General features: G+C 33.7%; 1 protein-coding gene across 3 annotated transcripts in view; it reads right to left on the bottom strand.

The window, feature by feature from the left end:
- The window catches only part of LOC148627473 (GRAM domain-containing protein 4-like), a 34,886-nt gene that overhangs the window by 3,065 nt on the left and 6,951 nt on the right, over window positions 1–24,870 (bottom strand). For 2 of the 3 annotated variants that reach the window (XM_088573771.1, XM_088573781.1), the window contains exons 5-17: window positions 23,885–24,065; window positions 23,151–23,176; window positions 22,652–22,743; window positions 21,656–21,747; window positions 20,418–20,466; window positions 19,896–19,967; window positions 19,115–19,158; window positions 16,864–16,973; window positions 16,253–16,407; window positions 15,174–15,303; window positions 14,892–14,982; window positions 12,279–12,360; window positions 11,277–11,342 (exon numbers count right to left, since the gene is read on the bottom strand). In XM_088573771.1, the coding sequence (XP_088429897.1) occupies window positions 11,277–11,342; window positions 12,279–12,360; window positions 14,892–14,982; window positions 15,174–15,303; window positions 16,253–16,407; window positions 16,864–16,973; window positions 19,115–19,158; window positions 19,896–19,967; window positions 20,418–20,466; window positions 21,656–21,747; window positions 22,652–22,743; window positions 23,151–23,176; window positions 23,885–24,065 (1,190 nt within the window). Of the gene's footprint in view, window positions 1–11,272; window positions 11,343–12,278; window positions 12,361–14,486; window positions 14,503–14,891; window positions 14,983–15,173; window positions 15,304–16,252; window positions 16,408–16,863; window positions 16,974–19,114; window positions 19,159–19,895; window positions 19,968–20,417; window positions 20,467–21,655; window positions 21,748–22,651; window positions 22,744–23,150; window positions 23,177–23,884; window positions 24,066–24,870 lie in introns of those variants that run through there. The other variant, XR_015920796.1, reaches the window with a different exon arrangement.

Genomic DNA, 24,870 nt, shown 5'->3' with positions numbered 1-24,870 from the left:
TTTGAGTTATTTGCAAAATTCTGCAATATGACCCCTACGATTTCATTTCCAGTAGCGGCGGCCATGTTTTTCACCAGATCAAAAAACGGATTTTTAACGATATCCTAAGGAACACTCGACCAAGTTTGGTTAAAATCTGTCCTGCAGTTTCAGAGAAAAAGTTTGAAAAAGTTTATGAATGATGACGGACGACAAAGGACACATAAGTGATGGCAATACCTCACCTTAAAACACTCCATTGTTAAGATCATAAAGGAAAGACGAAATATAAAGTCTGAAATTTAACACAGAAATCAGCTTATTGTATACGAAGTGCACAAACTATTCTGAATGTTTTTTTATGCTTGTAGAAAATTGGTCAATGATATGCACCTTAATAAAGTTGTTCATGTTTTACTTATGCTCATTATGGAGTTTGATCATCAATTGATACTGAATATTGCACCTGACTTTTAACCACACTTCAAAATTATAAAATACTTCAAATTTCAAATGTCCTTTTATCTGGCAAGTGTACAAGTTAATAATATCTATAAGATGAATCTTCTCTGAACTTCCACCGGCTTTGATTTTAAAGCAATTAAGTTTTGATAAGACTTTTTGGGTAAATCTAACAGTTATAAACTCGACATATCTGTATTTTGTTCTGACAAAAATATGACGAAACGTCTCTTCCTACAGCATGAGACTGATTTTCCACTAGTTTCAATCCCTCTTCATGCGTACTTGGATTAACTTTTGTTAACTTCGTGCTGTCTTCCGATTATAGTTTATTTTGTCAATATCTTTCGGTTTTAATATGTGTATCTTGTTGTCCTCATTTTCTACGTGCTGTCTTTCGGTTTTTATGATGATGTAAAATGTTCGGTCTGTTTTATTTGGCTTATCTTACGACCGAGTTTTTGGTATACATCGCTTCAACCGTGGTATCATTTTATTCCACCAGAAGTTTATTATTGCACCCTCTCTTTCATGCAATGCGCTATAATACATTCGTCCGTCAAACAGCTTTTTTTTTGGGAAGGAATGTTTCACGCGTAATGTATTTCGGCGCAAGTGTCTTGTTTGTTTGTTGGGGTTTAACGTCCGAGCAGTAATATTTCAGTTATATTCAGACGATGAACATGAAGTGGATGATAAAATGAACATGAAATGATTAAATGAAAAAGGGACGGGACACAAGGACAATGGGGTCAACAAATTTAGATTGTCACTGGAAATAGGGAGGGATGGGTAGGGTCGGGCAATTTGGCCTCCTGTGACGGAGCCCTATGGTTCCTACTCCGGGAGAATACCACAGTAGGGTACTTTAACGTGCGAGGAACGTGGCATCTTTCCCAACACGGTGCACCACTATGGTTTGCGGTCAGGTTTTCCGTATTATAGCCTGACTATCCCAGCATGTAACACGCCAGGTGTACCCCATTCCACCACCTGGGGCACACATCCCAGTTGCTCTGTGGGCAGAGCGCCTAGCCCCCGGCTAGGGTTCTGAGCACTATTTAGTCGCCTTTTAGGACAAGCTTAGCGCTGCTGCCTGCCTATTCTTTTAATACCCGGACCTCGGCGCAAGTGTGTTTCGAGTTTTCGATCCGAATGGATATAGGATTTTATGAGCGAAATATGAACTTAAACGTTGCCACAGACAGAGGATTTTGAATATACACAATGTAAATTCTAAAACTATTCTATCTTAATGAATCTTTACGAGAAGTTTCAACAGTTAATGCTATAGCGACCTGTTTTTTTTTTTAATTTCGATTTACGCTTGTAGTTTTTTTTTTATCAATATAATATGATTTTTCTCATTAAATCTGATATGAGTGCGAATCAGTTTGTATCATAGGGAACATGTAAATTACTAACATTCAAGATTATATAAATAATACATATACATGTATTTATACATAAAAAACAAGTGTTGTTTTGTTATTTATTCAAACTGTACTAAAATACTTTGATTTAAAAGTGAAATCAAGGGAACCAGAACTAAAAGAACATAACATATGATAACGATTCGACAAAGAAAATAGACACACACACACACATACAACAAAGAAAATAAATAAAACGCATTTAGAAACGAAAGTATGTGAGCAACTCGGACTCCACTAAAAACTGGGGTCATGGACAAGGTGCACCGGTAAGATAAGCGTTTTTACCTTTTTTTTTAAACACACGCCTATTTGCTCATAAATTATCACTCCCGGGGAAAACAAAAGAGAAAATCTACGACGCATACCAACAAACCAATTGATGTACACACAGTTTTGATAATACAAGGCTATGTTATAGAAAATTACAATCCTTCCTCAGCTTTCATGTTATCATATGGCAACATTCGCATGTGGAAACAATATACAGGTTCAAATATCAAACTGAATTCATCCTAGAAATATTGATTTGTTGCTTAAATATTTATATCAAGAATGTAAAAGCCCGGTTAAAACCTGATAACCATCATAGCACAACAAAGATCTTGAATTGCAGTTCAATATACTGACAACTTATCAGTATAGTTCAGCTTAAGAATCATGCAAATACATACAATCCATGATAAATGCATAGCTTTCGCGCAAAAATATATTGAGATTTTTTTTTCGGAAAGCAAAAACAGACAATGATTTTAAAGTTGAAGGTGTAAGTTACAAAAATCTATATCATTTTTTTTTTCTTCAAAATTTTTCCAACAAAATTTGTACGGTCACCATTTCAAAAAAAATCTTTAATATAAAGCAGGGGAACGGACATAGCTGAATTATTTAAATAATATATTTTCTACACATAAGCTACAGTACTTTAGATTTAAGGAGTATTTTGGCGATGGATCACCCACTATATCCTTATTTTATAACCTAAGTACATAAGTAGATGTACTGTATTTTTACCCATTAATAATTGTTTTTGAAAATTTATCATTTTCTTGGAACATTAACATTATAACTACACTTAAGGACTTTATTTTCCCCAAAACTTAATGAAAATTTCTGCCTTAAATTGACGAGACTGAATAGTGAAAAGATTCAATGTTTTGAAAGTAATATAATTTTCAACAGGAAATAGTGATCTACAAATTCGTCCTTGGCTGAGACATGAGCAAATTAACGCTTAAGTTTACAACGATAAATATATCTCTCTTATGTAAGAAACATCAAAGCGTTAAATATAATGAGCAATATTTTATATTTTATACCATAGCAAATTTTTAATACATGATCTCATCCGCAGCAACCATTATATGAATTTCAATTTATTTTCGAAATAATGCTGTCAAAACTTCCGACCTGAAGTATGAGTATTACAAAATCAAATCATCGTTTGTACTTAAACGAGTCTTTATTTTATGCTTGGGCTCGTGTAATGTAACATTCAAAACGTTGAAGACTACTAAAATAATTAACAAAGATACTCAGAGCCAACGAGAAATATACGGACATTTATAGATGACAACAAAGTCGTTGATAAAGAATCCAAATTTCCTCTGATCTGCCACCTCACTCTTATTAATTCGAACATTGGTATGTAAAATTCTAGTACATAAGAATGAGGCTTGCTGAGACAGACGAAATTTCGACTAATAAACAAGGTGATGTGTTTAGTGGGAAAACAAATTAAGACACACCCTTTCTCCACTTGCATCAGAACAATCATCACTAGTATATAGTTCAACCAAAAAGACAATGTCAATTTTGTTTACTGTCATCACCTATGGAAATTTTCAAATAAAAGAACAGCAATCCAATGTCCCCAACGTAAAAAGATACATTTCAAACTTTAAATTCATTGAAATTTTCTAGGATGTAAGGGACAAAACTTCTTTAAAAATTGTTCAACCATAATATGTTTGTTTGTTGGGGTTTAACGTCCGAGCAGCAATATTTCAGCTATATTCAGACAATGAACATGAAATGGATATAATGAACATGAAATGAAAAAAAAAGGATGGGTCACAAGGATAATAGGGTCGACAAATTTTGATTGCCACTGGAAAAAGGGGGGATGGGTAAGATCGGGCAATTTAGCCTCCTGTGGCGGAGCGCAAAGGTTCCTACTCCTACCGAATACCACAGCAGGGTTCTTTAACGTGCGAGGAACGTGGCATCTTTCCCAACACGGTGCACCACTATGGTTTGCGGTGTTGTTGATGTGATAAAGAATTCGCAAAGATGTCGATGTCAAAAACAAAACGTCAAAAGACCTTAAAATCGTATCAAGGTGTCTTGGACACCTTTTTTAAACAACCAAAACGGTAAGTAAATCAGTATAATACATGAATTTTGGTTGTTTTGTGTGACACTAACTTCGATTCCCCATAGCCATTCTAAATATACCGGGGGGGGGGGGGTATATTACTATATATACAATACTGGGTATATTCTGACAAAAGGGGTTGTATTTTCAGCTAAATTGTCTAAAATGGGGTTATTTTTTCACGCGTTGCCTTGGAAGGGGTCACTCAGATTTGACTATGATATCCAGAACGGGGTTCAAACCTATGATTGCGTTGGATAAAAACCGCAATTTTTATACGTGTGCATGCAAAACAAATTTCTTGGTAGAGTGGTATAAATACAGCACAAACAACATTTTCCGTCGGTCCGTCCATCCCGGTGGTTTTAATACAATAACTCGAGAACGGATACACGTTTTTAACATTTGCACAGTTCAATGTAGTTGTTTAGTGTTAATATTAAATCCATGTTTAGCAAAATCTACGAACTATTTTTGTGAGAAATTACAGTTTTATAGTACACTATTTGCCATCCCCTTATGCGTGGCGAGGTATCACTTGTATATGTTTTGTCAGTATACTATATAATTACCCTTTAAACCTTCTCAGTCTTTATATACGCAACTCCTGCTACATTAGAGACATTCAAGAATATCTCCCCTGCATTGTCTTCCATCGGCCACGCGTCAGAGGGGCATGGGAATGGTGGCCTCTGTTCGTCCGTCACACAGTGACTATTTTGTATACACAACTCCTATGAAACCTTGGACGGATTAGTTCATTTTTTGCAGGATTGTTTAACATGACATGTAGTTGATATCATTTCGCACCATCATTATAAATGTTTCATTTAATTCTGTATGAGTTATGGGACTTGATTTTTTTGGTTTCGGGGGGGGGGGGGGGGGCGACATTTGGCTACGTGTATAGCAATGACATACACTTTAACAAGAATGAAAAAATGGGGAAGTTCCGTTACAAATGTGTTAAGTGTATCATACGTGTCCGTGTAATTCATATGTTAACAGATTTTGTTTTTGCATTCTAGGCTGGTTTGCAAAGGGTCAATGCATCAAGGTGATATAAACGGCGGTGGACGACAATGTACGTGCATTGCATTGGCTTTCATGTTGGATAATACTATTCCAAAGACTAGAGATGAAATAGATAATATTCTTCTAAGAGGTACTGACTTGTACCATAAAGTTTGTACTACCGATGGCTACATGCTAATAACAGAGTTTCCGGAGAATATTTTTATTGAAAACGAAAGTTTCTCTATTACAATGAAAGATCCGATGAGTGGACTTGTGGAACAGGAAAGTGACAATTCTGACGCTTTAACATTTACTTTAGAGTCTGCATTACACCAATCATTAGCACAGAGTGAAACTTCTTTCATTACACTTGGAAGTAACCCTGGTTCAACTATCGGCTTAAAAAAGGCTCAAGGGATACTTTATTGTATTGATTCACACAGTCGCAATGATATGGGACTATGTGTTCCATCTGGTAAAGCTGTTGTACTGTCATTTTCCTCGTGTTCAAGTTTGATATCACATATCAAAGATTTAAACAAATCGATCACAGACCGATTCGCTGAATCACAGTTTGAGATAACACCCCTGGTCAGTTCTAAACTAAGAGTGGTCGACTCTGACGTAGTTGGAGACGTCCAGGCGTCTAATTCACCGCGATCCACTGACTATGAGACTGACATACCAAATATAGAACATACTAGCCATGAGATGTCAATTGATGAAGAGTCTACGTTCCACTGTGACAACGGAAGCAACAATAAAACTTCGGGTAAAGAAGTGGATGAGTCTTTTGTCTCCATCAATGAAAATAACGTCGAAACTGCAGATACTCAAAATGATGAGTCATGTATGTCCTGTAATGACAATAACGATGAAACTTCCGGTACTGGAGATGATGAGTCACCTATCTTCAACAATGAACGCAACGAGGAAACTGCGGGAATTCCAGTTGACGATACCTTTGGATCGCAATTATCAGATGATATTGGAGTCATTGATGTACATACCCTATCGGACGATGTAAAATTCAGGATTTTGTCTAATCGGTGTCCGGAACCAGGCTTTAAATTTCCGTTTAAATTATATAACGATAAAAGATGCAAAAGCGGAACTTTTAAAAGATCTTGTTGTCGCGATTGGTTTGAGCAATTCCCATTCATAGCATATTCAAAGTTGAAAGATGGGTTATATTGCCTTGCTTGTAAGTTTTTTCCGGACACATCCGGTCGCCGACCAAGAGTGTTAGTTACAGAACCATTCAATAAATGGAAAGACACCACTGTCGATTTGAAAAAGCATGCACAGACTGGTAATCACGCTGACTCGATGGTTAGATTGAATGGGTTCAAGAAATCGTGTGTCAATCAGTCACACAGAATCGACGTCAATCTGCAATCGAATAATGCAGCAATCATCGCTAAGAACCGTGATATAATCAGATCTATGCTTAAGTGTTTAGAGTTCTGTGGAAGGCGTGGAATGGCGCTTAGGGGACATCGGGATGATGATACAGGCCATAGTAAGAACAAGGGTAATTTCAAAGAACTTATTCAATTTAGAATAAATGCGGGCGATACAACCCTAAAACAACATTTTGAAACGTGTTCAAAGGTAGCAACCTACACATCAAACACTTCTCAGAACGAGTTGTTAACTTGCATTAAGACATACATTCAGAAATCTATTGTGGAAGAAGTGAAGTCCCAGCCTTTTGGTGGATACTTTGGAATCCAATGCGACGAGGTATCAGACACTAGCAATTGGGAACAATTAGGACTGGTTTTACGTTATGTCGTCGATGGAGTTCCAGTAGAACGCCTGCTAGAATTTATTTTGGCCGAGGAAACCACTGGCGAATCCCTTTGTAATCTTGTCGTTCAGTCCCTCGCTAGTAATGGTTTGGATATCCAGTTATGTAGATCGCAGACTATGGATGGGGCAGGAAATATGTCAGGGAAAAACGTTGGATGTGCCGCACGGTTAACACGAATCTCTCCACGCGCAATGTATCATTATTGCGCTAGTCACAATCTAAGTTTAGTGCTGTGTAAAAGTTGTAAGGTTACAGAAATCCATCTCATGCTAGATTCTCTCAAACAACTCGGGATATTTTTTTAAATATTCCCCTAAAAGAAGCCGACGACTAGAAACGGCGGTAGAAGATATTAACAACAATCGACAAGAAAATAACAAAATTTCTAAATCAAAATTCAAAATCTTCTGTGAAACTAGGTGGACAGAGAAACACGCCACACTCGACACATTCGCGACAATGTATGAGGCATTGGTAGCATGTTTAGAAGGCATAAGCTCCAATGAGGGACGTTCGTGGGACCAAAAGGCTATTACGGATGCTCATGGCATTCTGTCCAAGATAACAGATAGTACATTTATTATTTGCTTCCAAACAGTACACAACTTTTTTGGTTATGTACGTGGAGTAAGTTCTAAGCTTCAAGGCTCATCTTTAGACATTGTTGAAGGTTATAAAATGATCGGAGCTGTGAAACAGATCATCGATGAAACCCGTAAAAATGAACAAGAGTTTGACTTGGTTTACAGTAATGCGTCTGACATGGCAGTAAAGGCCGGACTTGATGAGCTTAAAATGCCCCGTCGTTGTGCTAGACAGACACATCGTAACAATGTTCCCGCTTCATCAGATAAAGAATACTTTAAACGGGCAATCTACTTACCTTATCTTGATGAGCTAATTCAGCAACTTGATATGCGTTTTGGTCAAGAGGCTGTCTCTGTTGTTCGTGCCTTGTCAATTTTGCCTTTCCGAGTTCACCTCATTTCCGAAGAGATGGAGAAGGATGTTTATGATTATTACAATACTGATATGCCTTCGCCTGAAACATTCAGGCAAGAGATGAGACTCTGGAAGTCGTTTTGGGAAAATCAATCGGACAAACCAGAGTCAATAACATCAACCTTAACTGATGTAAGGGCATGCTCGACTTTATTTCCAAACATCATGAAAGTTCTCTTCTTACTTGCTTTGACGAGCGTCACGTCAAGCTCCACCGAAAGAGCTAACTCATCCCTTAAGTTGATCAAGAATGATTTGAGAAGCACCATGAAGGAGGATCGCCTAAATGCTCTGCTTCTTTTGTATATTCACAGAGACATTAAACTTGATTTTGATAAAATTATTGACGATTACGCCATGAGAAATCCACGTAAAATGGTTCTTATGAATCCACTCTAGTAATTGAAAATGAGAGTCCGTCAGTATTTTTCTGTGTTCATTTTAGGTTTTGCGTCAAGGTACATGTATACTAGAAATATGTATATTTCCACATTAAAGCAATACTCAGAACGAAAGAACTTTATTCTTCAGTGTTTATATGTCTTGTATCATGTGTGTCGTTCAACGAAACCCGAACTTAATCAAAAATAGAGGGATTACTTCATAATTTGATGCTAAATTGTTGAAATTCAGGAGCTTCTGATTTTCCCCATGGACCCTCAACCTTAATCACGCCTCTCGTTCATAAAATCCTGGCCTAGGTATTGAAATGTTAAGTTACTCCTTATACCCTTGAGTTTGGAATTTCTCGTTATTGGTCTACTGCTGTTAAGATCCATCCAATCATTTTAATATACCATAGACAATTAATGGAGAAAACTCGGCATAAAAAATGTCACACCCTGACACTTTAACTATAAAATATACATGCTCCAAGTCAGGAACCGTTACATTAGTGCAATTCTCTATTATTTTATGTTTTTAAGCCAAAAAAAGGTCCAAAAAATATTTTATTCTACGCCCCCCCCCTTTCAAATATCCTGGACACGCCCCTGAGGGGTACCCCATTCCACCACCTGGGGCACACATCCCAGTTGCTCTGTGGGCAGAGCGCCTAGCCCCCGGCTAGTCAACCATAATAAGAGTCGAACTTAATCTGTAACTTCTCATAGTAAGACTACATACAAAATATAAAATCAATTGGTAAAAGCATTACAAAAAAAAGTGCAGAAAAGTTTAAATTCACTGAAATTTTCTAAGTCCAAGGGCTGTAACTTACGTAAAAATCATTCAACCATAACCAAAGTCAAACTTATCAGTAATCTGTAACTCTTCATAATGTGGCTATATACCAAAAACAAACATGGTAGAAGCATAACAAAAAATGTGTGGAAAACCCGGACGGACCGATGCCTGGCATTTCCATGTCCCCTCGGGACACGTTACGGGGGAAATTAAATCCCAATATAACTGCTTAGTAGGCACAGCTTGATATGACTACTAAAGCCAAACTCTGAACAGTTGGAACAAATATGGAAAAAAATGAAAATTGATACAGCTCTTGATTTGGATTTTTATAAAATGGTTGACAAAGAAAAAAATTTTTGCAGCAAACAAAAAATAAGCAATTTATACAAACAGAAAAAAAGATTTATTTCTGACCCAATTTTTGTTGCTTATTCATAACAAATAATGGCTATAAACCTTAAAATTTGTCACTTCCTTCCTTTTGTTGCTTGACACCCTAATGTTAAAATTTCATTGAGATCCATACACTTTTTCTCAAGATATTGTCTGAAACCCAGAGAAGAATGTTTTGTCCCCAAATTCCTTCATTCCTATACAGGCCATAATTCCAAATATCTTGTACAATTTCATATAGACACATCAGCTCATACTGAAGACATAAAATAAAGTTCTTTTGATCCCTTTTTTGTCATTATCCCTAAAGACTTTAAAAGATTTTAACCATTTTTTTCTCAAGCTATAGTCTGGGAATCAGAAAAATGTTTATTTTTGGCCCTCACTAGACTTTCAGGTTATAACCCCCTCCACCCCAACCAAAAAAAAAAAAAATAATCTAAGCCTGACCTTTGTGATGTGGAAACTTTGAAATGATTGTTTTTTCCCTTATTCCTAGATGGCTGAGGTCACAAGCCTACAAATCATTTTTCTTTTTGTAGAATAGAACCTTGTTCAAAATCCACTTCATTTCATATCAACCAACAAATTTTGTTTTGGTATTTTGGATATGAAAGGAGAAGTGTGAAGTACTAAAACTGCAATGCAAAATATAAGTGAAGCTATCTGAATTATAGTAAGGGCAACACCTTTGTAATAAATTTGGTGTTTCTATTATCTGAACATTAGTTAAAATTATTCTTTACCTTATCCCAATGGATCATCTACAGCAAAAAAACCTTACTAATCTTCCTGTAGGTTTCATCAAAATTCATTTCTTCAGGTATAGAAGCATTTATAAGGTAATGCACAGACTGACAGAAGAAAAATGTGTTTCCTATGGATTTCAAACCTTTGTTTACAACACCTAGACCATGCTCACACCATGCAAGATTTGAAAATCACACAAACTCAATTTTGAATATAAAGTAACCTAGGTGTATTTATTTTACCATTCAAATAAGCCCTGCAATGTTTGCTTCCTTTTCAATACTATATAATTACATTTACTGTACATATAATATGCTACTCTCCTTGTATAATTTTATTTAAGTGTGATCTTTCATGAGTCGATGAAAGACATCTTTTTTATTTATATAGAGCACACCAACAATTAAGCAGACTTATTGATCACTGTGTATTGCATATTTTCTATTTATATCTAAAATATTATAGTAACAAAATAAGAGAAACATATGAAATGCCATTATAAGGATTGAATGTTTCATCTGTGTGTAAAGGAGTTGACCAATAACACATTTTGGCACTTCACTGAAAATGTGCTGCCAAGCTAACAAAACATCAAAAATGAAACATTCAGTCATTAAATATTATGGGATTGTTTTACCAGTTGTAGGTGTTAAATGGTGTACAAATTTGCCCTTACTTTTTCATTGCAGAATCAACTACAATTTAGATCTAAATATCTATAAACCAACTTTCATGACACTTTGCCTGTTCAGCATTCTAAAGGGTTTAAGCCAAACTATTTATGTGCAAAAGATATGCATGAATCACTTAATGTCTACAATTGTATGGTTCTTACTAGTTTATATAATGGGAATCTTACCTTGTTTCCTTGAATTTTAATTTCCAATGCCATACCAGTACCAGGCATAACGGAGAAGGGTTTGGTCTGTAAAGTTTTATATTGTAATATCAATAAATAAACTGAAAAGGCTTTGGCATGCAAATTTTTTATAAAAATCTTCAAATCAAGACAAAAGGGTTTGACCTGTAATTTACACCTCATATTTTGCTTTATTAAATAAACACTCAGATACATAGAAAATACACATATTATACTATTTCCATTATTTAAATTATATAATCAGAAGTGCCAAAAGTTCAAATATGAAACTCATACCCAGTTCGGTGATGTGCACAAAAAACAGTTCATCAAACTTTTTACCATAGGACTAGCCAATAATTTTAAATAAACACAGAGATGTTACTGAATGATTTTGACATCATTCTTAGCATCATAGGAGAAAAATATTTACAAAAAGTCAATTAACTCTCGACTTATTTAGAATTCTTTCAGTGATAGAAATATTAGACATAAAAAGAATCTGCAAAATTTGTGACATCACAGTAAAATGTTTTATGACGTCTTGTAAATAAAAAGAAATTTTGACTAAGTGGCTTTCTGAATTGGTGTACTAAACACAAAATTTTTAAAGTGAGAAAAAGAATCGAATGTTGCCACAAAATGCAAGACAGTAAATCTCAGACACTCTCAGGTAAGATTTCATTGTTCTCTAACTCGACAGAGCCTCGTCAGAGAATAAAATCTTACCACTGGGTGCCTAAGACTTCTCTGTCTTGCACTTTCTCTTTAAGCAAAATACTTCTGTATAGAAAGTAAGGATGCAAAATAATAATAATAAAAAAGTTTTATTAAGTTGTTCAGTAGACACTAAAAACATATAAATTTTGTGTAGCATTAAAGATTGAAGTCAGTAAATGAGTAAAGTTAAGACTTGGCAGCCAACTTTTTTACAAACTTTTTGGATAAGTAATTAAGAACTGACAAACTTGACAGCGAACTAATAAAACATATGTTCCTTACCTTTGAAACATCAACAATATCCCCAAGAGGTATCACTAAATTTGTCTTGGATGGTGTTTTCTTTCTTTCAAAGCACAGGAAGCTGTAAAGATAAAATTCAGAATACAGAAAAATAAGAGAAAGAAATCACTGCAGTACACTATCTCATGTATTTCCAAAGTAGTTTTTAAAAACCATTTTTAGAATGAAAGATACTAAAATGAAAGAAAAAAATTACCCATAATTTGAGCAATATAGATGAAATACAAAAGATAATCCTGTACAAGCAGTTATGGAAAATCAAAATTAAAAGATATTTAATTGGAAACATTAAACTTTCAGTTTCCACTTTTACATTATTCACCCTTCTATCATGCTATATTTTAAGATGAATACAATAATAGCAATCATATATATTGCAAATATGCTATAAATATGCCTTCATCAGCAGCATTACAATCAAACACATAGGAAGATCTATATCCAAAAAATAAATTGTTTACAAGAAGTGCTTAAGGCCAAAACTATCCAAATAGGAAGCCAATTCTATCCTCAAAAGGTTCTACCATGCACAATACACAGAATGAAGCCTCTGTGTTTTAGATATTTTGAAATTTGTTATACTGCCAATTTTGACAAATATGATAAATAAAATCTGATATAAGTAGGCCTCAAACAAAAACAACTATCTTTCTTATTGAATGTTTGACATTGAGTTGAAGTTGCATTTGTTGAATACACTTGGCTATCAATAATTTTAAAGTGCTTAAAAAAGTTTGTTTTATTTTTCAGTTTAACATGGTCAGTTAAAGCCAAGACAAGATTGCTCCCAAAGCCAATTTAAAGCAAATAACCCTCTTTCTTGGGAATCAAATTGTGTGGTTTACCATACCCTTGAAATCAAAAAATTGGTAACAATAATACTTTCAAGGTACATGTTTTCTCAGCCTCCCTCTTGTAGAATGGTAGCTTGTGGTAAATTTCAAAGAGATCCATTCTTTTACAGTCAAGTTAATGTAAAACAATCAGAAAAATGCTTGTTTTTGATCCTTTGTTGGCCCATTATTCATAAATGGTTTGTCAAAACCCTGAAATCAATCTCATCTTCAAACATGTAGTAAAGAAACTAGTGGTACAATTTGAAACAGATCTATTTTCTTATAATCAAGTTATTGTCCAGAAGTAATAGAAATGCTTGTTTTTGGCCCCTAACCCCTAAATGGCTCAAGTCACAACCCAAAAAGTAAATCCCATTTTTCCTGTTGTGAAACCTTGTGGTACAATTTTGGAGGGATCCATTCCAACTTCCATAATGATTCAAGTTATTGTCCGGACATCATGAAAATGCTTGTATCTGGTTCCCTTTAGTCCCTAATCCTAAACAGTTTAAGTTACAACCCCAAAATAAGGTTAAGCCCTAAAATCTTGTACATGTGGTACTACTGTAAAATTATTAATTTTTGCAGTTGCAAATTTTTGCGGATTCTGTCAAGTGAACAGATTTGCAGGTATCAATTTTCACAGTTTCAAAAAATGTTTGGCATTATATATAGTTAGGTGGTTTTCTGTCCACCAAAAAAATAGGAAAAATAGTACACAGCAAATACTAATACGCTTACAGAATTTCAAAGAGATTTATCCACTTTGACACAAGTTATTATCCAGACATTAGAAAGTACTTGTTTCTGGCCCTTATTTGATCCCTAACTCCTCAACTGTTCATGTCACAACCCCAAAAACCAATCCATGCCTTACTTAAGTGGTATGTCACCATGTGAGATCCAATTACTTTAGAGTTATTGTCTAGGCATGAAATATCTACAGATGATGACACTGATTCTGACTTCAACAGCATGATATAATTATTCAACTGCAAATATTTAAGTAATTGTATAAAATGAGAAGTTAGTAGGTATTATTTATAGTTATTCATATATATAAAGCCAAAACTTACACAGATACCTGCTAAGGGTGAGGCACATATGGAGTCAAGACGCTACTAGAACTGTTTTTAACTTCGAAGATGCAAAAAAAAAAAAACATTAAATGCTTCTTGCATTAAGCATTAATAAGATTATGTTCCAGGTATAATATTTTACATCTCATTGATGAGGACAACAACAACAACAGCATTATAACATCATACAACCTCAAATTTCAATGAGGATATTTGTCAAAGAAGAAAACTACACACCATGCAAACATGCAACTGATTTAAGATAGTCATACCATTTCTCTAATCAGACTGGCAGTAATTAAATTTAAAAAACTCCATATCACACAAATTTTCAGTATGTAGTACAGAATTATAGAGTTATAAATTACTGTTATATTTAACACTTAAGGCCTTCAAAAAATGAATAAGGCAAACATCATTCAAGCTTGATTAAAAAAATATGTGTTAAGAATTTAATGTTTATGACATGTGTTTCTGCATGCTGTACACAGGTACATGAGAAATATGTTATAACTTTACATCAAGAACAGGATGAGGTTCCCTTAATTGATAACTGATAAAACAATGATGAAAAGCATGAAATATTTGCTCATGGATGTTAAAGCAACAATCAATCTATCAATTAAACATATACACAAGGTTCATAAATCATATAAAACAGGATGAGGGGCACTTACCTTCTTGTCAAGTATAACCGTCCATTTTTGAAGGCAGATAAGACAGACTTGTCTTTGTTTATCAATGAACATCTTCTGCCACCCTGCCAACCTAGAACAGAAAACATGAGATTGGAGCAGAATTACACCAACAATATTTCAATAGGAAAGAGACAATGTTGGGTATGTAAATCAGAAAGTCAATGATTCATATCCAATTTTAAGTTCCAATATAATGAGTCTTTATCATACATTATTTATCTACTGAAGTGGCTCCTGACACCCAATCCCTATGGACCTTACCTTCAACAGGAGACTCTGAGTTAGGTAAGGAGAACAGATGACAGAAATCTTTATCTGCCTCTTTCATCTGAGCCCTCTTTAAACTGGACTGTTTTTCTTCTGGTGCTTGCTCATTTTCAGATAACACATACTACAAAATAAAATTGCTTAGGCATTGTCATAACTGCTCTATTTTGCACTGGTACTGTACGATTCTATTTCATGATAATCACGTTTTCAAAATTTTTAGTCGGAGATTGAAGACCAAACTGTTGCAAAATGAAATCAATGATGAAGCCTAAGTATCTGACCTCAAATTTCAGTATATGGCATTATATCATGCTCATCTCAAGATACATATCGACTTGCAAATACATGTTACAGGCCTTTATTGAAAAAAAATGTTCAATAGTTAATAGGCATATTTGTCAATTTCCTGACAGTCAGAGTTACACAAGTGACACTTAAGCTCTTAACTTTGACCTTTGACCAATAGATTTAGGCAGATCTTGTATTGTCAATACCCAATTACAAAAATGTTCATCCTTGCACTATTAGCGGTTACAAAGTTTTGAAGACAACACAACTGTTCTATGTAGCTAATTTACCAAATGTTGTTTATATTAACTTTCAATACACAATGTACCTGTCAATTTAAATTGTCAAAATTTACAATATCATGAATTCTGTGGAAATGTTTTTTTGTTTTAATTTGTAGAATTCTATGCTTAACCAAAGCAAGCCTATGAAATTTTTAAAAAGATCACAAGGAACACTCAATGCTCTGTTTGCTCAAAAATAGTATAAGCCAGTTTATAAAAGTTGGAGTTATCTCCCTTTACTAGCAACAACTAAAATTTCTCTAGCTCAATGCACACTATTTTTTTATGTTAGCAATGATTTCATTGAAACATATTGAATATATAGTTGCTTCCAAATTAAAATGCAATAAGTGATGAACAGACAAACAAACCGCTAGTTATTCATATAAACCCTGGCAAAGGGAGGTAATAAATCATTGGCTAACTTATCTGCAACTATGAAATGGCACTGCTGATGATTTAAAAGTTTTCTTATAATTAGAATAATGAAATATGAACCTGATTGATCTCTGATTTGATACAAGTTTTCTCATACTGAGCTGTAGTTGGAAGCTCCTGCCATGTTTTGTAGGACGAATCATACTTCCTTTTCAGACGTGGATAACGATTGTAAAAATAGTTGACAATAAAGATTTTAATACCAATTGATATGCCTGAAGAGATAACACAAAAACAAATAGTCAAATACAGAAGATAGAACTAAATATCCTGCATTTTAAATCATATACCTAAAAATCATTCAAGATATACAATATGTTTTTTCAATATATCTTTTTTTAATTTGAATTGACTGTTTCAAGAATGTGCTGTTGTAATAAAAATTTTAGACCCTTTCAAAATCTTTTAGTGATTCGTCAAAGTTTCTAAGAAGCAAGATAACACATTTTTAAAATGTTATATAAATTATCAATAGAATATCATGATTTGTATAAAAAAAAAATTGACCTACCAACCCCATTGTATCCTCTATTTTGTCAAAGTTGTAAACTTCATGATGATGTTCAACAAAGCACTTATCTTAGAAATTTTCTAAAAAAATAAAACACTTCTTACTCCATTACTATGTACTTAGACAGCAATACCAGGATCAAAATCAAGGTGGAACTTACCTATGAGATAAGTGTAATCAGCTGTAGATGCTGGGAAGAGGGAGATCATAAATCCCACTAATAACACCAGGTAGAGTTTCCTGGTTACTGGGGTTCTCCATGTCAATAAACTATAAATAGAAAATGACATACTTAATATACAGGAGAGTTGGTATCTTCATTGGACTATTGGAGTTTTTCTACACCATCACTAGGAATAACAGTGTACCGTAAACATATTCATTTTCACAGTAGCAAATTATTATGGATTCTTTCAAAAAAACATATTTTAGGTATCATTTTTAAAAAAAATACATATACTATGCATATCATTAAAACACAGTGATCATACTAGATAATTAGCTTTACAAATGATGTTTCAAGAGTTGATGAAATGCATTTTCTGCTATTTATATAAGCCAAGCTCACAATAACCATATTACTTTTATTGATGGCTGAGTATTGCATTTATAAAATTAAGTCAAAAGTAACCAATACAAGTGTTTGCCAGTATGGATGTCTTTGATACAGATGAAATAAAAAGAAACATATCAACTGTTATTACATGTATAAGAATTGAATGTTTAATTTATGATGAAGTATATGTAGAATAGAAAAAACAAGAGTCTCCAAGGAGCCTGCATCACTCACCTGGTTAAATTTTGTCTTTCAATGGCAATAAATTTAACAAGAATTTGTCAAACAGTTTTGATTCAAGAAGACTTTGGTAGGACTTATCATAAGGACTTACATGGCTTAACCATTCAAGATGAAAATCTGACCACAGATAGATCTCATCATGCTGAACACTTTTACCCCATGTCAGAATTTGGCTAAACCTAATGGTTTTGGATATATATGCGATGAAATGAAGTCTGACCCCTATGTTCTATTTTTAGTAACAACAGCCATGTTTTTTGAAGGATAAAAAAATTAAACAAAAGTTTTGAGCAAGATACCCCAAGGAACACTCATACCAAGTTTGGTTCCAATTGGTAAAGTAGTGCCAGAGGAGAAGATTTTTGAAACAAATAACATAAAAAGTAGCAAAAAAAATGTTGAAAAAGGGCAATAACTCCTAAATGTCTAGACAGATTAAAATGAAAATTAGACCACAGATAGATCGTATCATGCTGAACACTTTTAACCCTGTCAGAATTTGGCTAAACCTAATGGTTTTGGAGATACATGTGAAAAACTACAGTCTGATCCCTATGTTCTACTTTTAGTAACTGTGGCCATGTTTTTTGACAGATCAAAAATCTAAACTTTTGTGCAAGATACCCTTAAGGAACATATGTGCAAAGTTTCATACAATTCCGCTCAGTAGTTTCAGAGGAGAAGATTTTTTAAAAATTGTTAACAGATGATGACAACACAAGCCAAGTGATGGCAATAGTTCACATGGCCTTTAGCCAGGTGAGCTAAAAATGATTCATAAGATATGAATAAAAATATGTAACAGAAAGAACAACTAAATAGAAAAAATCATTCCTGAGTATTCAGTGCATTCTCAACATTTGAAGATGGCAATCTGTGTATACTACAGTGTATAAATTTGCAGAAAAAGAGAAATTTGTCAATGATTTCTATTTCACAGAATTATATAGACTTCAAACTCTTTTGCTAAACTGTTACGTACATGTCAATCTTGTAAAGTAATGACCATCAGTGTAATTAAAATTAGACCTTGGGTTTTTTTTTTGTTTTTTATGTTCACAAGCCTCCCGCAAAACAAATAAAAATTGGTGGGGCTTATTTTAATTAGACTGTTTTGATCATCAACAAAATACTAACATTAATAGAGTCTGTAAAGTATGTTTAGAAAGACACTAAATAGTTTAGGATTTCTTATTCTCTAATTTATTTTTATTCAATGTTCACACCATCTGTCAAGTTGGGGAAAAATACTTCTCATAATTGAAAGTTAGTTGTGTTATTGTGTTGCATTGTCTATAAAATCTAATTGGTTGAAAGTGACATAGAATTTCTTACAAATGTTCTCCTTCAACATCATAGACCAATGATAGGTAGAACTTCTGTCATGTGACAGATGCCTAAATATACTCAAGTTTGTCTTTTGAAAAATTAAGAGAAACAGATCCAACAACTTAAGCCCATTGATTATGAAATGTCTCACATCTCATATTTTTTAATATATCCATAAGTATCAAAATCAAAATATAAAAATTTATTTCTCTTGATGTATGAAATTTCCTAATTAACTTGATATTAATGTAGATTCTATATAAATATATCAGCTAATGAATACCTTTGAACTTTTTCAAGTCCATCTGCAGCAGCTCCAAGTCCATTCTGAAAGCAGAACAATATCATTGTAAAGATGACATTCTTTTTATCTTCTAATAAACATAAAAATCAAATTTACATTTTTAACTCAGAGTATCTTCACACAACACAACATCATTAAAACATAGTAACATCATTTACTGGTCAAATCAGACAAGCTTATCAGCACCATTGTGGTATATGATCCAGAATAAGCACATCATACCATACATTAAAGTAGAACTCCAGATAAGAATCATGCAAAATATGATTTCATGGTTGGCCTACATATTGTTATTTTTTGTTCTAAATGTTCTAGTTAAAAGAAATTGACATCTGACTTTTCATATAATCCTTGTTCTTAGGAGATAAAAATTATATAGTATGCACTGTAGAATTCAAAATTAAGGGAGAAAACTATATCAATGACACTAAAATACAACAGAAACTGCTGGGCTATCTCCTAAGAGCAGACAGATTGGAATGAATAATTATATATTATATCATGTAGACCTACAAAGCAACTTAACAATAAAAATAAAAATGTGTAGCCTTTTTTTAAAGTGTACCACATATTACAGAATTTGCATGATTCTTAAAAAGATTGCTACTTATGTTTTGACTAACAAAGAAGTTAATAGATTATGATAATTCATTAATAATACATGTACTGATTTAGATTATTTAATCATAAATATTTACATGTATACATGTACCAGTTGCATACAAGTTGATTGCCCAATACCAATTTCACAATGCCTTACCTGAACTTTTCTTGCTACTTGTATTACTAGATTAAATTTATCTGATAATCCCAAACTTGTTTCTTCTTTATCCTACAAAATTTAAAGGAGACTACGATGCATAAACTTGATATTTCAGAACTTTGAAAAATTTTAGGCCTAAAAACCATCAAATGACAAGTCATTAAAATTTTAAAAAAATCATGATTTAATTCTGCACCAAATTTTGTGAGTATTTGACAGCATTTTCATAACTAAAAATCATGTAACATAAACAGCCACTGTCTTCAAAGATTGGCGTCAGAACCAAAAATTTAAGACACACTATTCCTGGGAAAATTGTGTGTTATTTTTATTTAAATTCTGGCATATGTAGATCAAACAAGTTTGAAAATTGACAGGTATTTCAAGTGTTTATCATTACATTTTAAGAAATATCAAATGGCTACAATACTGGATGATACTGTGCAAGACAAATTCTATAGAATTAATACATGTAGTTTTAAAATCCAAATATAATCATGATAAGAGGACAGTACTTACTTTAGGTTCATCCAATGGCTGGAAAAAGTTAAAGTTTATTTGAAAACCCCTGGAAAACAAATAATAGAATAAAAAATAGCATTCAAACGAAATTTTAAGTGGTTGATAATACTTGCACATTGAAAATCAGTAAGTATATTTTTACAAATCTTAAAAATTGGACTTCTTAACAGCAATGCTGTATTTTAATCTGTAATAAAGAAACCCTGTTAATCTCCTTGCTTCATCTTAGTTCCGATTAATTACTGATATCACTTTTAATATGGATACAAGTATATTGATAACTTTTACCACCATTATGAATTTGGATATACTTTTTTCTGTGGTTATGGGTTTGGATATCACTTTCAAATTTTACCATGGTTATGAATTTAGACATCATTATTATTCTAGTTATGAATTTGGATATCATTTTTAAGTCACTAATATTATTAGCGACTTCTTGCACTGGTTATTTCAGTACTTTATATTTGCATATGATTTGCATAATAATATATTAATACTCCACATTATGCTGCAGATCAGTGCTATGTTTACTGCCATAGTGTCATAGTTCTAGCTTCATACGAGATAAAAATGTACCTCTTAAATATCATGCACATGTGTTCTATGTGTTTTTCTTGAATGTATGAGAATGGGAAGTTTACATGAATTGATTGGTTAGCATTAAACATTAGCACGGCCCCTATATCTACAAATATTCGTTACCAGTTGTTCAATTTGGTTCCTCATTTGGTTCCCTGGTCAATATCATAAGCAACCAAAAGATTGCTAAATGTACCTCTTTTACAAAATAGCATACACATGTCTATATATGACCTGATAACCAGTGGTTTTGAATGAAAACATTTGGGTCATCGCGGTTACAAAGAGTAATCATATCAAGGGAACCAAGATTCTTGCGGAAGTCAACCGTTTCATAGACCTGTAATTTAATTATACATATCTCATTCATACCATTTCGGATGTTGAAAGTAAGCCAAAATCAGTGGCAGGAATATTTAACAATTAGCGACTTCGAAGACTTCAGTGTTTGATTTCCATGGTAATGGGTTGGGATATCACTTTTACCATGCCTAAGAATATGACTCAAAGATAAATCAATATATTACAAAAGAAAAACAGATTGTGGAGTTTTCGGAAAATTACCCATTACTTATATAATTCATGTGAATGGTATAAATAGATACACATCATAGTTGAGATATTGTGATTAATACATTAGATAAGGTACTTGCAAGTGATTCAAGAGGCTAATGGTCAGTCTAAAAACCAAACAAAACAACATTACAGAAAGTAGGCAGCCATGCCACACAGAAATCAGGAAAATCTGAAAAAAATAAAATTTGCAGAAAGCTGTCACATCATATATACTGGCATACATCAGTGCCTAAAAAAACTCTTATGGGTGTAACTGACTTTCATGGCAATGTTTAATTAGATCAGAGTTGGACGTTCTTTGCCATGTTAATCTTAATTAAGTTATGAGTGCTAATTTATAATGTATGTATTAACAAAAACAAAGCCAAAACAAAACCAACTGGAAATACTGTGAGCAAGTTCACAAAAAGAATACCCCCGTTTCAGTTGGACTTGCATGTAAACTGCTTGTTGGAATATCTCCTTTTGGCTTCATCCAAAAGTAATTACATTCTTTCATGCACATCTGCATATAATACCAAAACCAAAAAATTCCATTAAAATCCTTTGAGCGGTTTAGTAGAAGTTGTGCTGACAAGGTTTTAACATGTAAAACTCTTAAACTGGATTAACTCCCTTTGGAGTCCTCCAACAGTAATTATATTCCTTCATCTACTTATGATACCCAAACTTCCTATAAAATGTCATCAAAATCCCTCGAGCAGTTGAAGAGGAGCTGCACTTACAAAAAATGTGGATGGACAGGGTGATCCCTCAATACACCCTCCTAAACTTTGTTTGCAGGAGGTACAACAAACCAAAAAGAAACCCAAGTAACTTCAAGAATATGAAACTGAAGGCTTGCCTAGAAATATTTGGTCACACCTTAATGAGCTTGTATATATATGGAATTCATTATGGTATTCCCTAATCTTTAAAAACAAAAATATAAACAACAAATTCAATAATGGACTAATATCAGATTTAAAATCTATATACTTAGCTTCTCTAGGTCATGTGGATAACTGGTAAAGCTGTATAGAGAAATACCCTCAAATTAGAACATAGTTTCCCCACTCCTATCAGTTACATACCAAAAACATAAGGAGAGTATAGGAAGGAGTTTTCCACGCCAACATCTGCTGTATAGCTTTCACTGTGTCTACATAGGGTTTGAAATCTGCACCTGTAATGCAAAGCATTCAGAAGTTTTAGAAGTTTGTTTATTGGCAAACTTGAAACAATTCAACGACATATCTTTTAGCTCTAAAAAAAGTTATCTTAGGTAATTAACAATAAAATCATATGCAAGATGTTTTTGCAACTACAAAAAGCTGGTTTAGATCTCACAGTATGGTTGGTTAAAGAAAACAAAAGAAACAGAATTTCAAACATATTTTGATTGTGTGCACTTTTAATGGTATGCTCATTTTGTTTTATTAGGTAATTTAATGTTTGAAAATACATAAAATGTTGTCCTTCGGGCAAGTAAACATGTAATAATATTAGCCCAAATGGTAATTTTACTTGTTCTGGACAGCCTTTAATAACAGGCCCTGTTTTACCTTGTTTAATATTTATTTGTATACTTACTAAATCTGTTAATATTTTCTTTTAATCTGAAAAGGAGTAAATAATTCTTTAAGAATAAAATTAAAGTTTTTTATAATTAACTTGCAGCATGTATAAATAAAAATATAAGAACTATACTGTAATACCAACAGAAAATAAGATTCAAGCACTTCAAGAAGGATTAATACTTACACTATTGCTAGGTACATGTACATGATGGTACCTGCTGCAGTATTTACACTATTGCTAGGTACATGTACATGATGGTACCTGCTGCAGCTTTACACTATTGCTAGGTACATGTACATGTTAGTACCTGCTGCAGTATTTACACTATTGCTAGGTACATGTACATGTTTTTATCTGCTGCAGTATTTACACTATTGCTAGGTACATGTACATGATGGTACCTGCTGCAGTATTTACACTATTGCTAGGCCCATGTACATGTTGGTACCTGCTGCATACTGTATTTCACTTGCTCGATTCTATTCAAATAATTTCTATGAAATTATTGTTTCAAAAGCAATAAATGGAAACAAATTTACAAGAGTAAAGATATAAATGTACCCCATTACAGTATTTGTTAAGGCCTTAAAGACAATACTGGACATTTGGACCAATTGAAAAGGTGTGATTTTCTGGACTTAATCTTCAAGACTAAAGTCTAATTTACACATCTGGCCCAACAGAAGCCAAAAAATTACACTTCACAAAGACTGCATTGAAACATTAAACAAGAAAGAATACAACACTGTTTAACAGTTAATGGAGGATCATCATCAGTCTCAGGCTCAGCCTCTAATTCTTCAGCAAAATCATCCAGAATGTTATACACCTTCTGGACCATTCTTCTCCATATTCTTTCAGTCTTGCAATTTGTTGTTTTACTTGTTAGTACTTTAGGTTGACTGTGCAGAGGTTTTGATTTAATATCTGAAAGAAAAAAAAACAATTTTTTTTAAATCCACAGCAAACCATTTTAATATGTAACTTCCATTTATACTTTAAAAAAGAAAACTAGAACCATCAATGCATATGTAAAGGTTCAGAATATACTTATGATGGTGTATTGAAAGAACACAAAAAAAATGATTTAAAATAGGAATGAGACAACAGAATGAACTATGATGCTTTTAAACCAAGTTTCATGTTAATATTGCTTTACTTTACCATCCTTGGTGGCGCATGCATTTAAAAGAACAATATCTCTAGATTTTGACCTATAATTAAGCCAGAATACCAAGTCTAGACCAACCAAAGAAAAGGGGGAGTTCTTGTTTTCAGGACTCAATAACCAATACTGGTAATTTAGTTATAGCCCCGTGCAGGTCCGGGTGTTAAAAGAATAGGCCTGCAGCAGCGCTAAGCATGTCGTATAAGGTGACTAAATAGTGCTCAGAAACCTAGCCAGGGGCTAGGCGCTCTGCACACAGAGCAACTGGGATGTGTGCCCCAGGTGGTGGAATGGGGTACCCCTGGCGTGTTACATGCTGGGGTTGTCAGGCTATAATACGGAAAACCTGCCCACAAACCATAGTGGTGCACCGTTTTGGGAAAGATGCCATGTTCCTCGCACGTTAAAGAACCCTGCTGTGGTATTCAATAGGAGTAGGAACCTTTGCGCTCCGCCACAGGAGGCTAAATTGCCCGACCTTACCCATCCTCCCTTTTTCCAGTGGCAATCAAAATTTGTCGACCCTATTATCCTTGTGACCCATCCTTTTTTTTTCATTTCATG

This window comes from Perna viridis, chromosome 1 (genome assembly GCF_037379345.1).
Source record: "Perna viridis isolate PV_CMFRI_1.1 ecotype Kerala chromosome 1, ASM3737934v1, whole genome shotgun sequence".
Classification (NCBI taxonomy): Eukaryota; Metazoa; Mollusca; class Bivalvia; order Mytilida; family Mytilidae; genus Perna; species Perna viridis.
The sequence above is the reverse complement of the archived record's forward strand: the minus strand, read 5'-3'. Positions and strand labels throughout refer to the sequence as shown.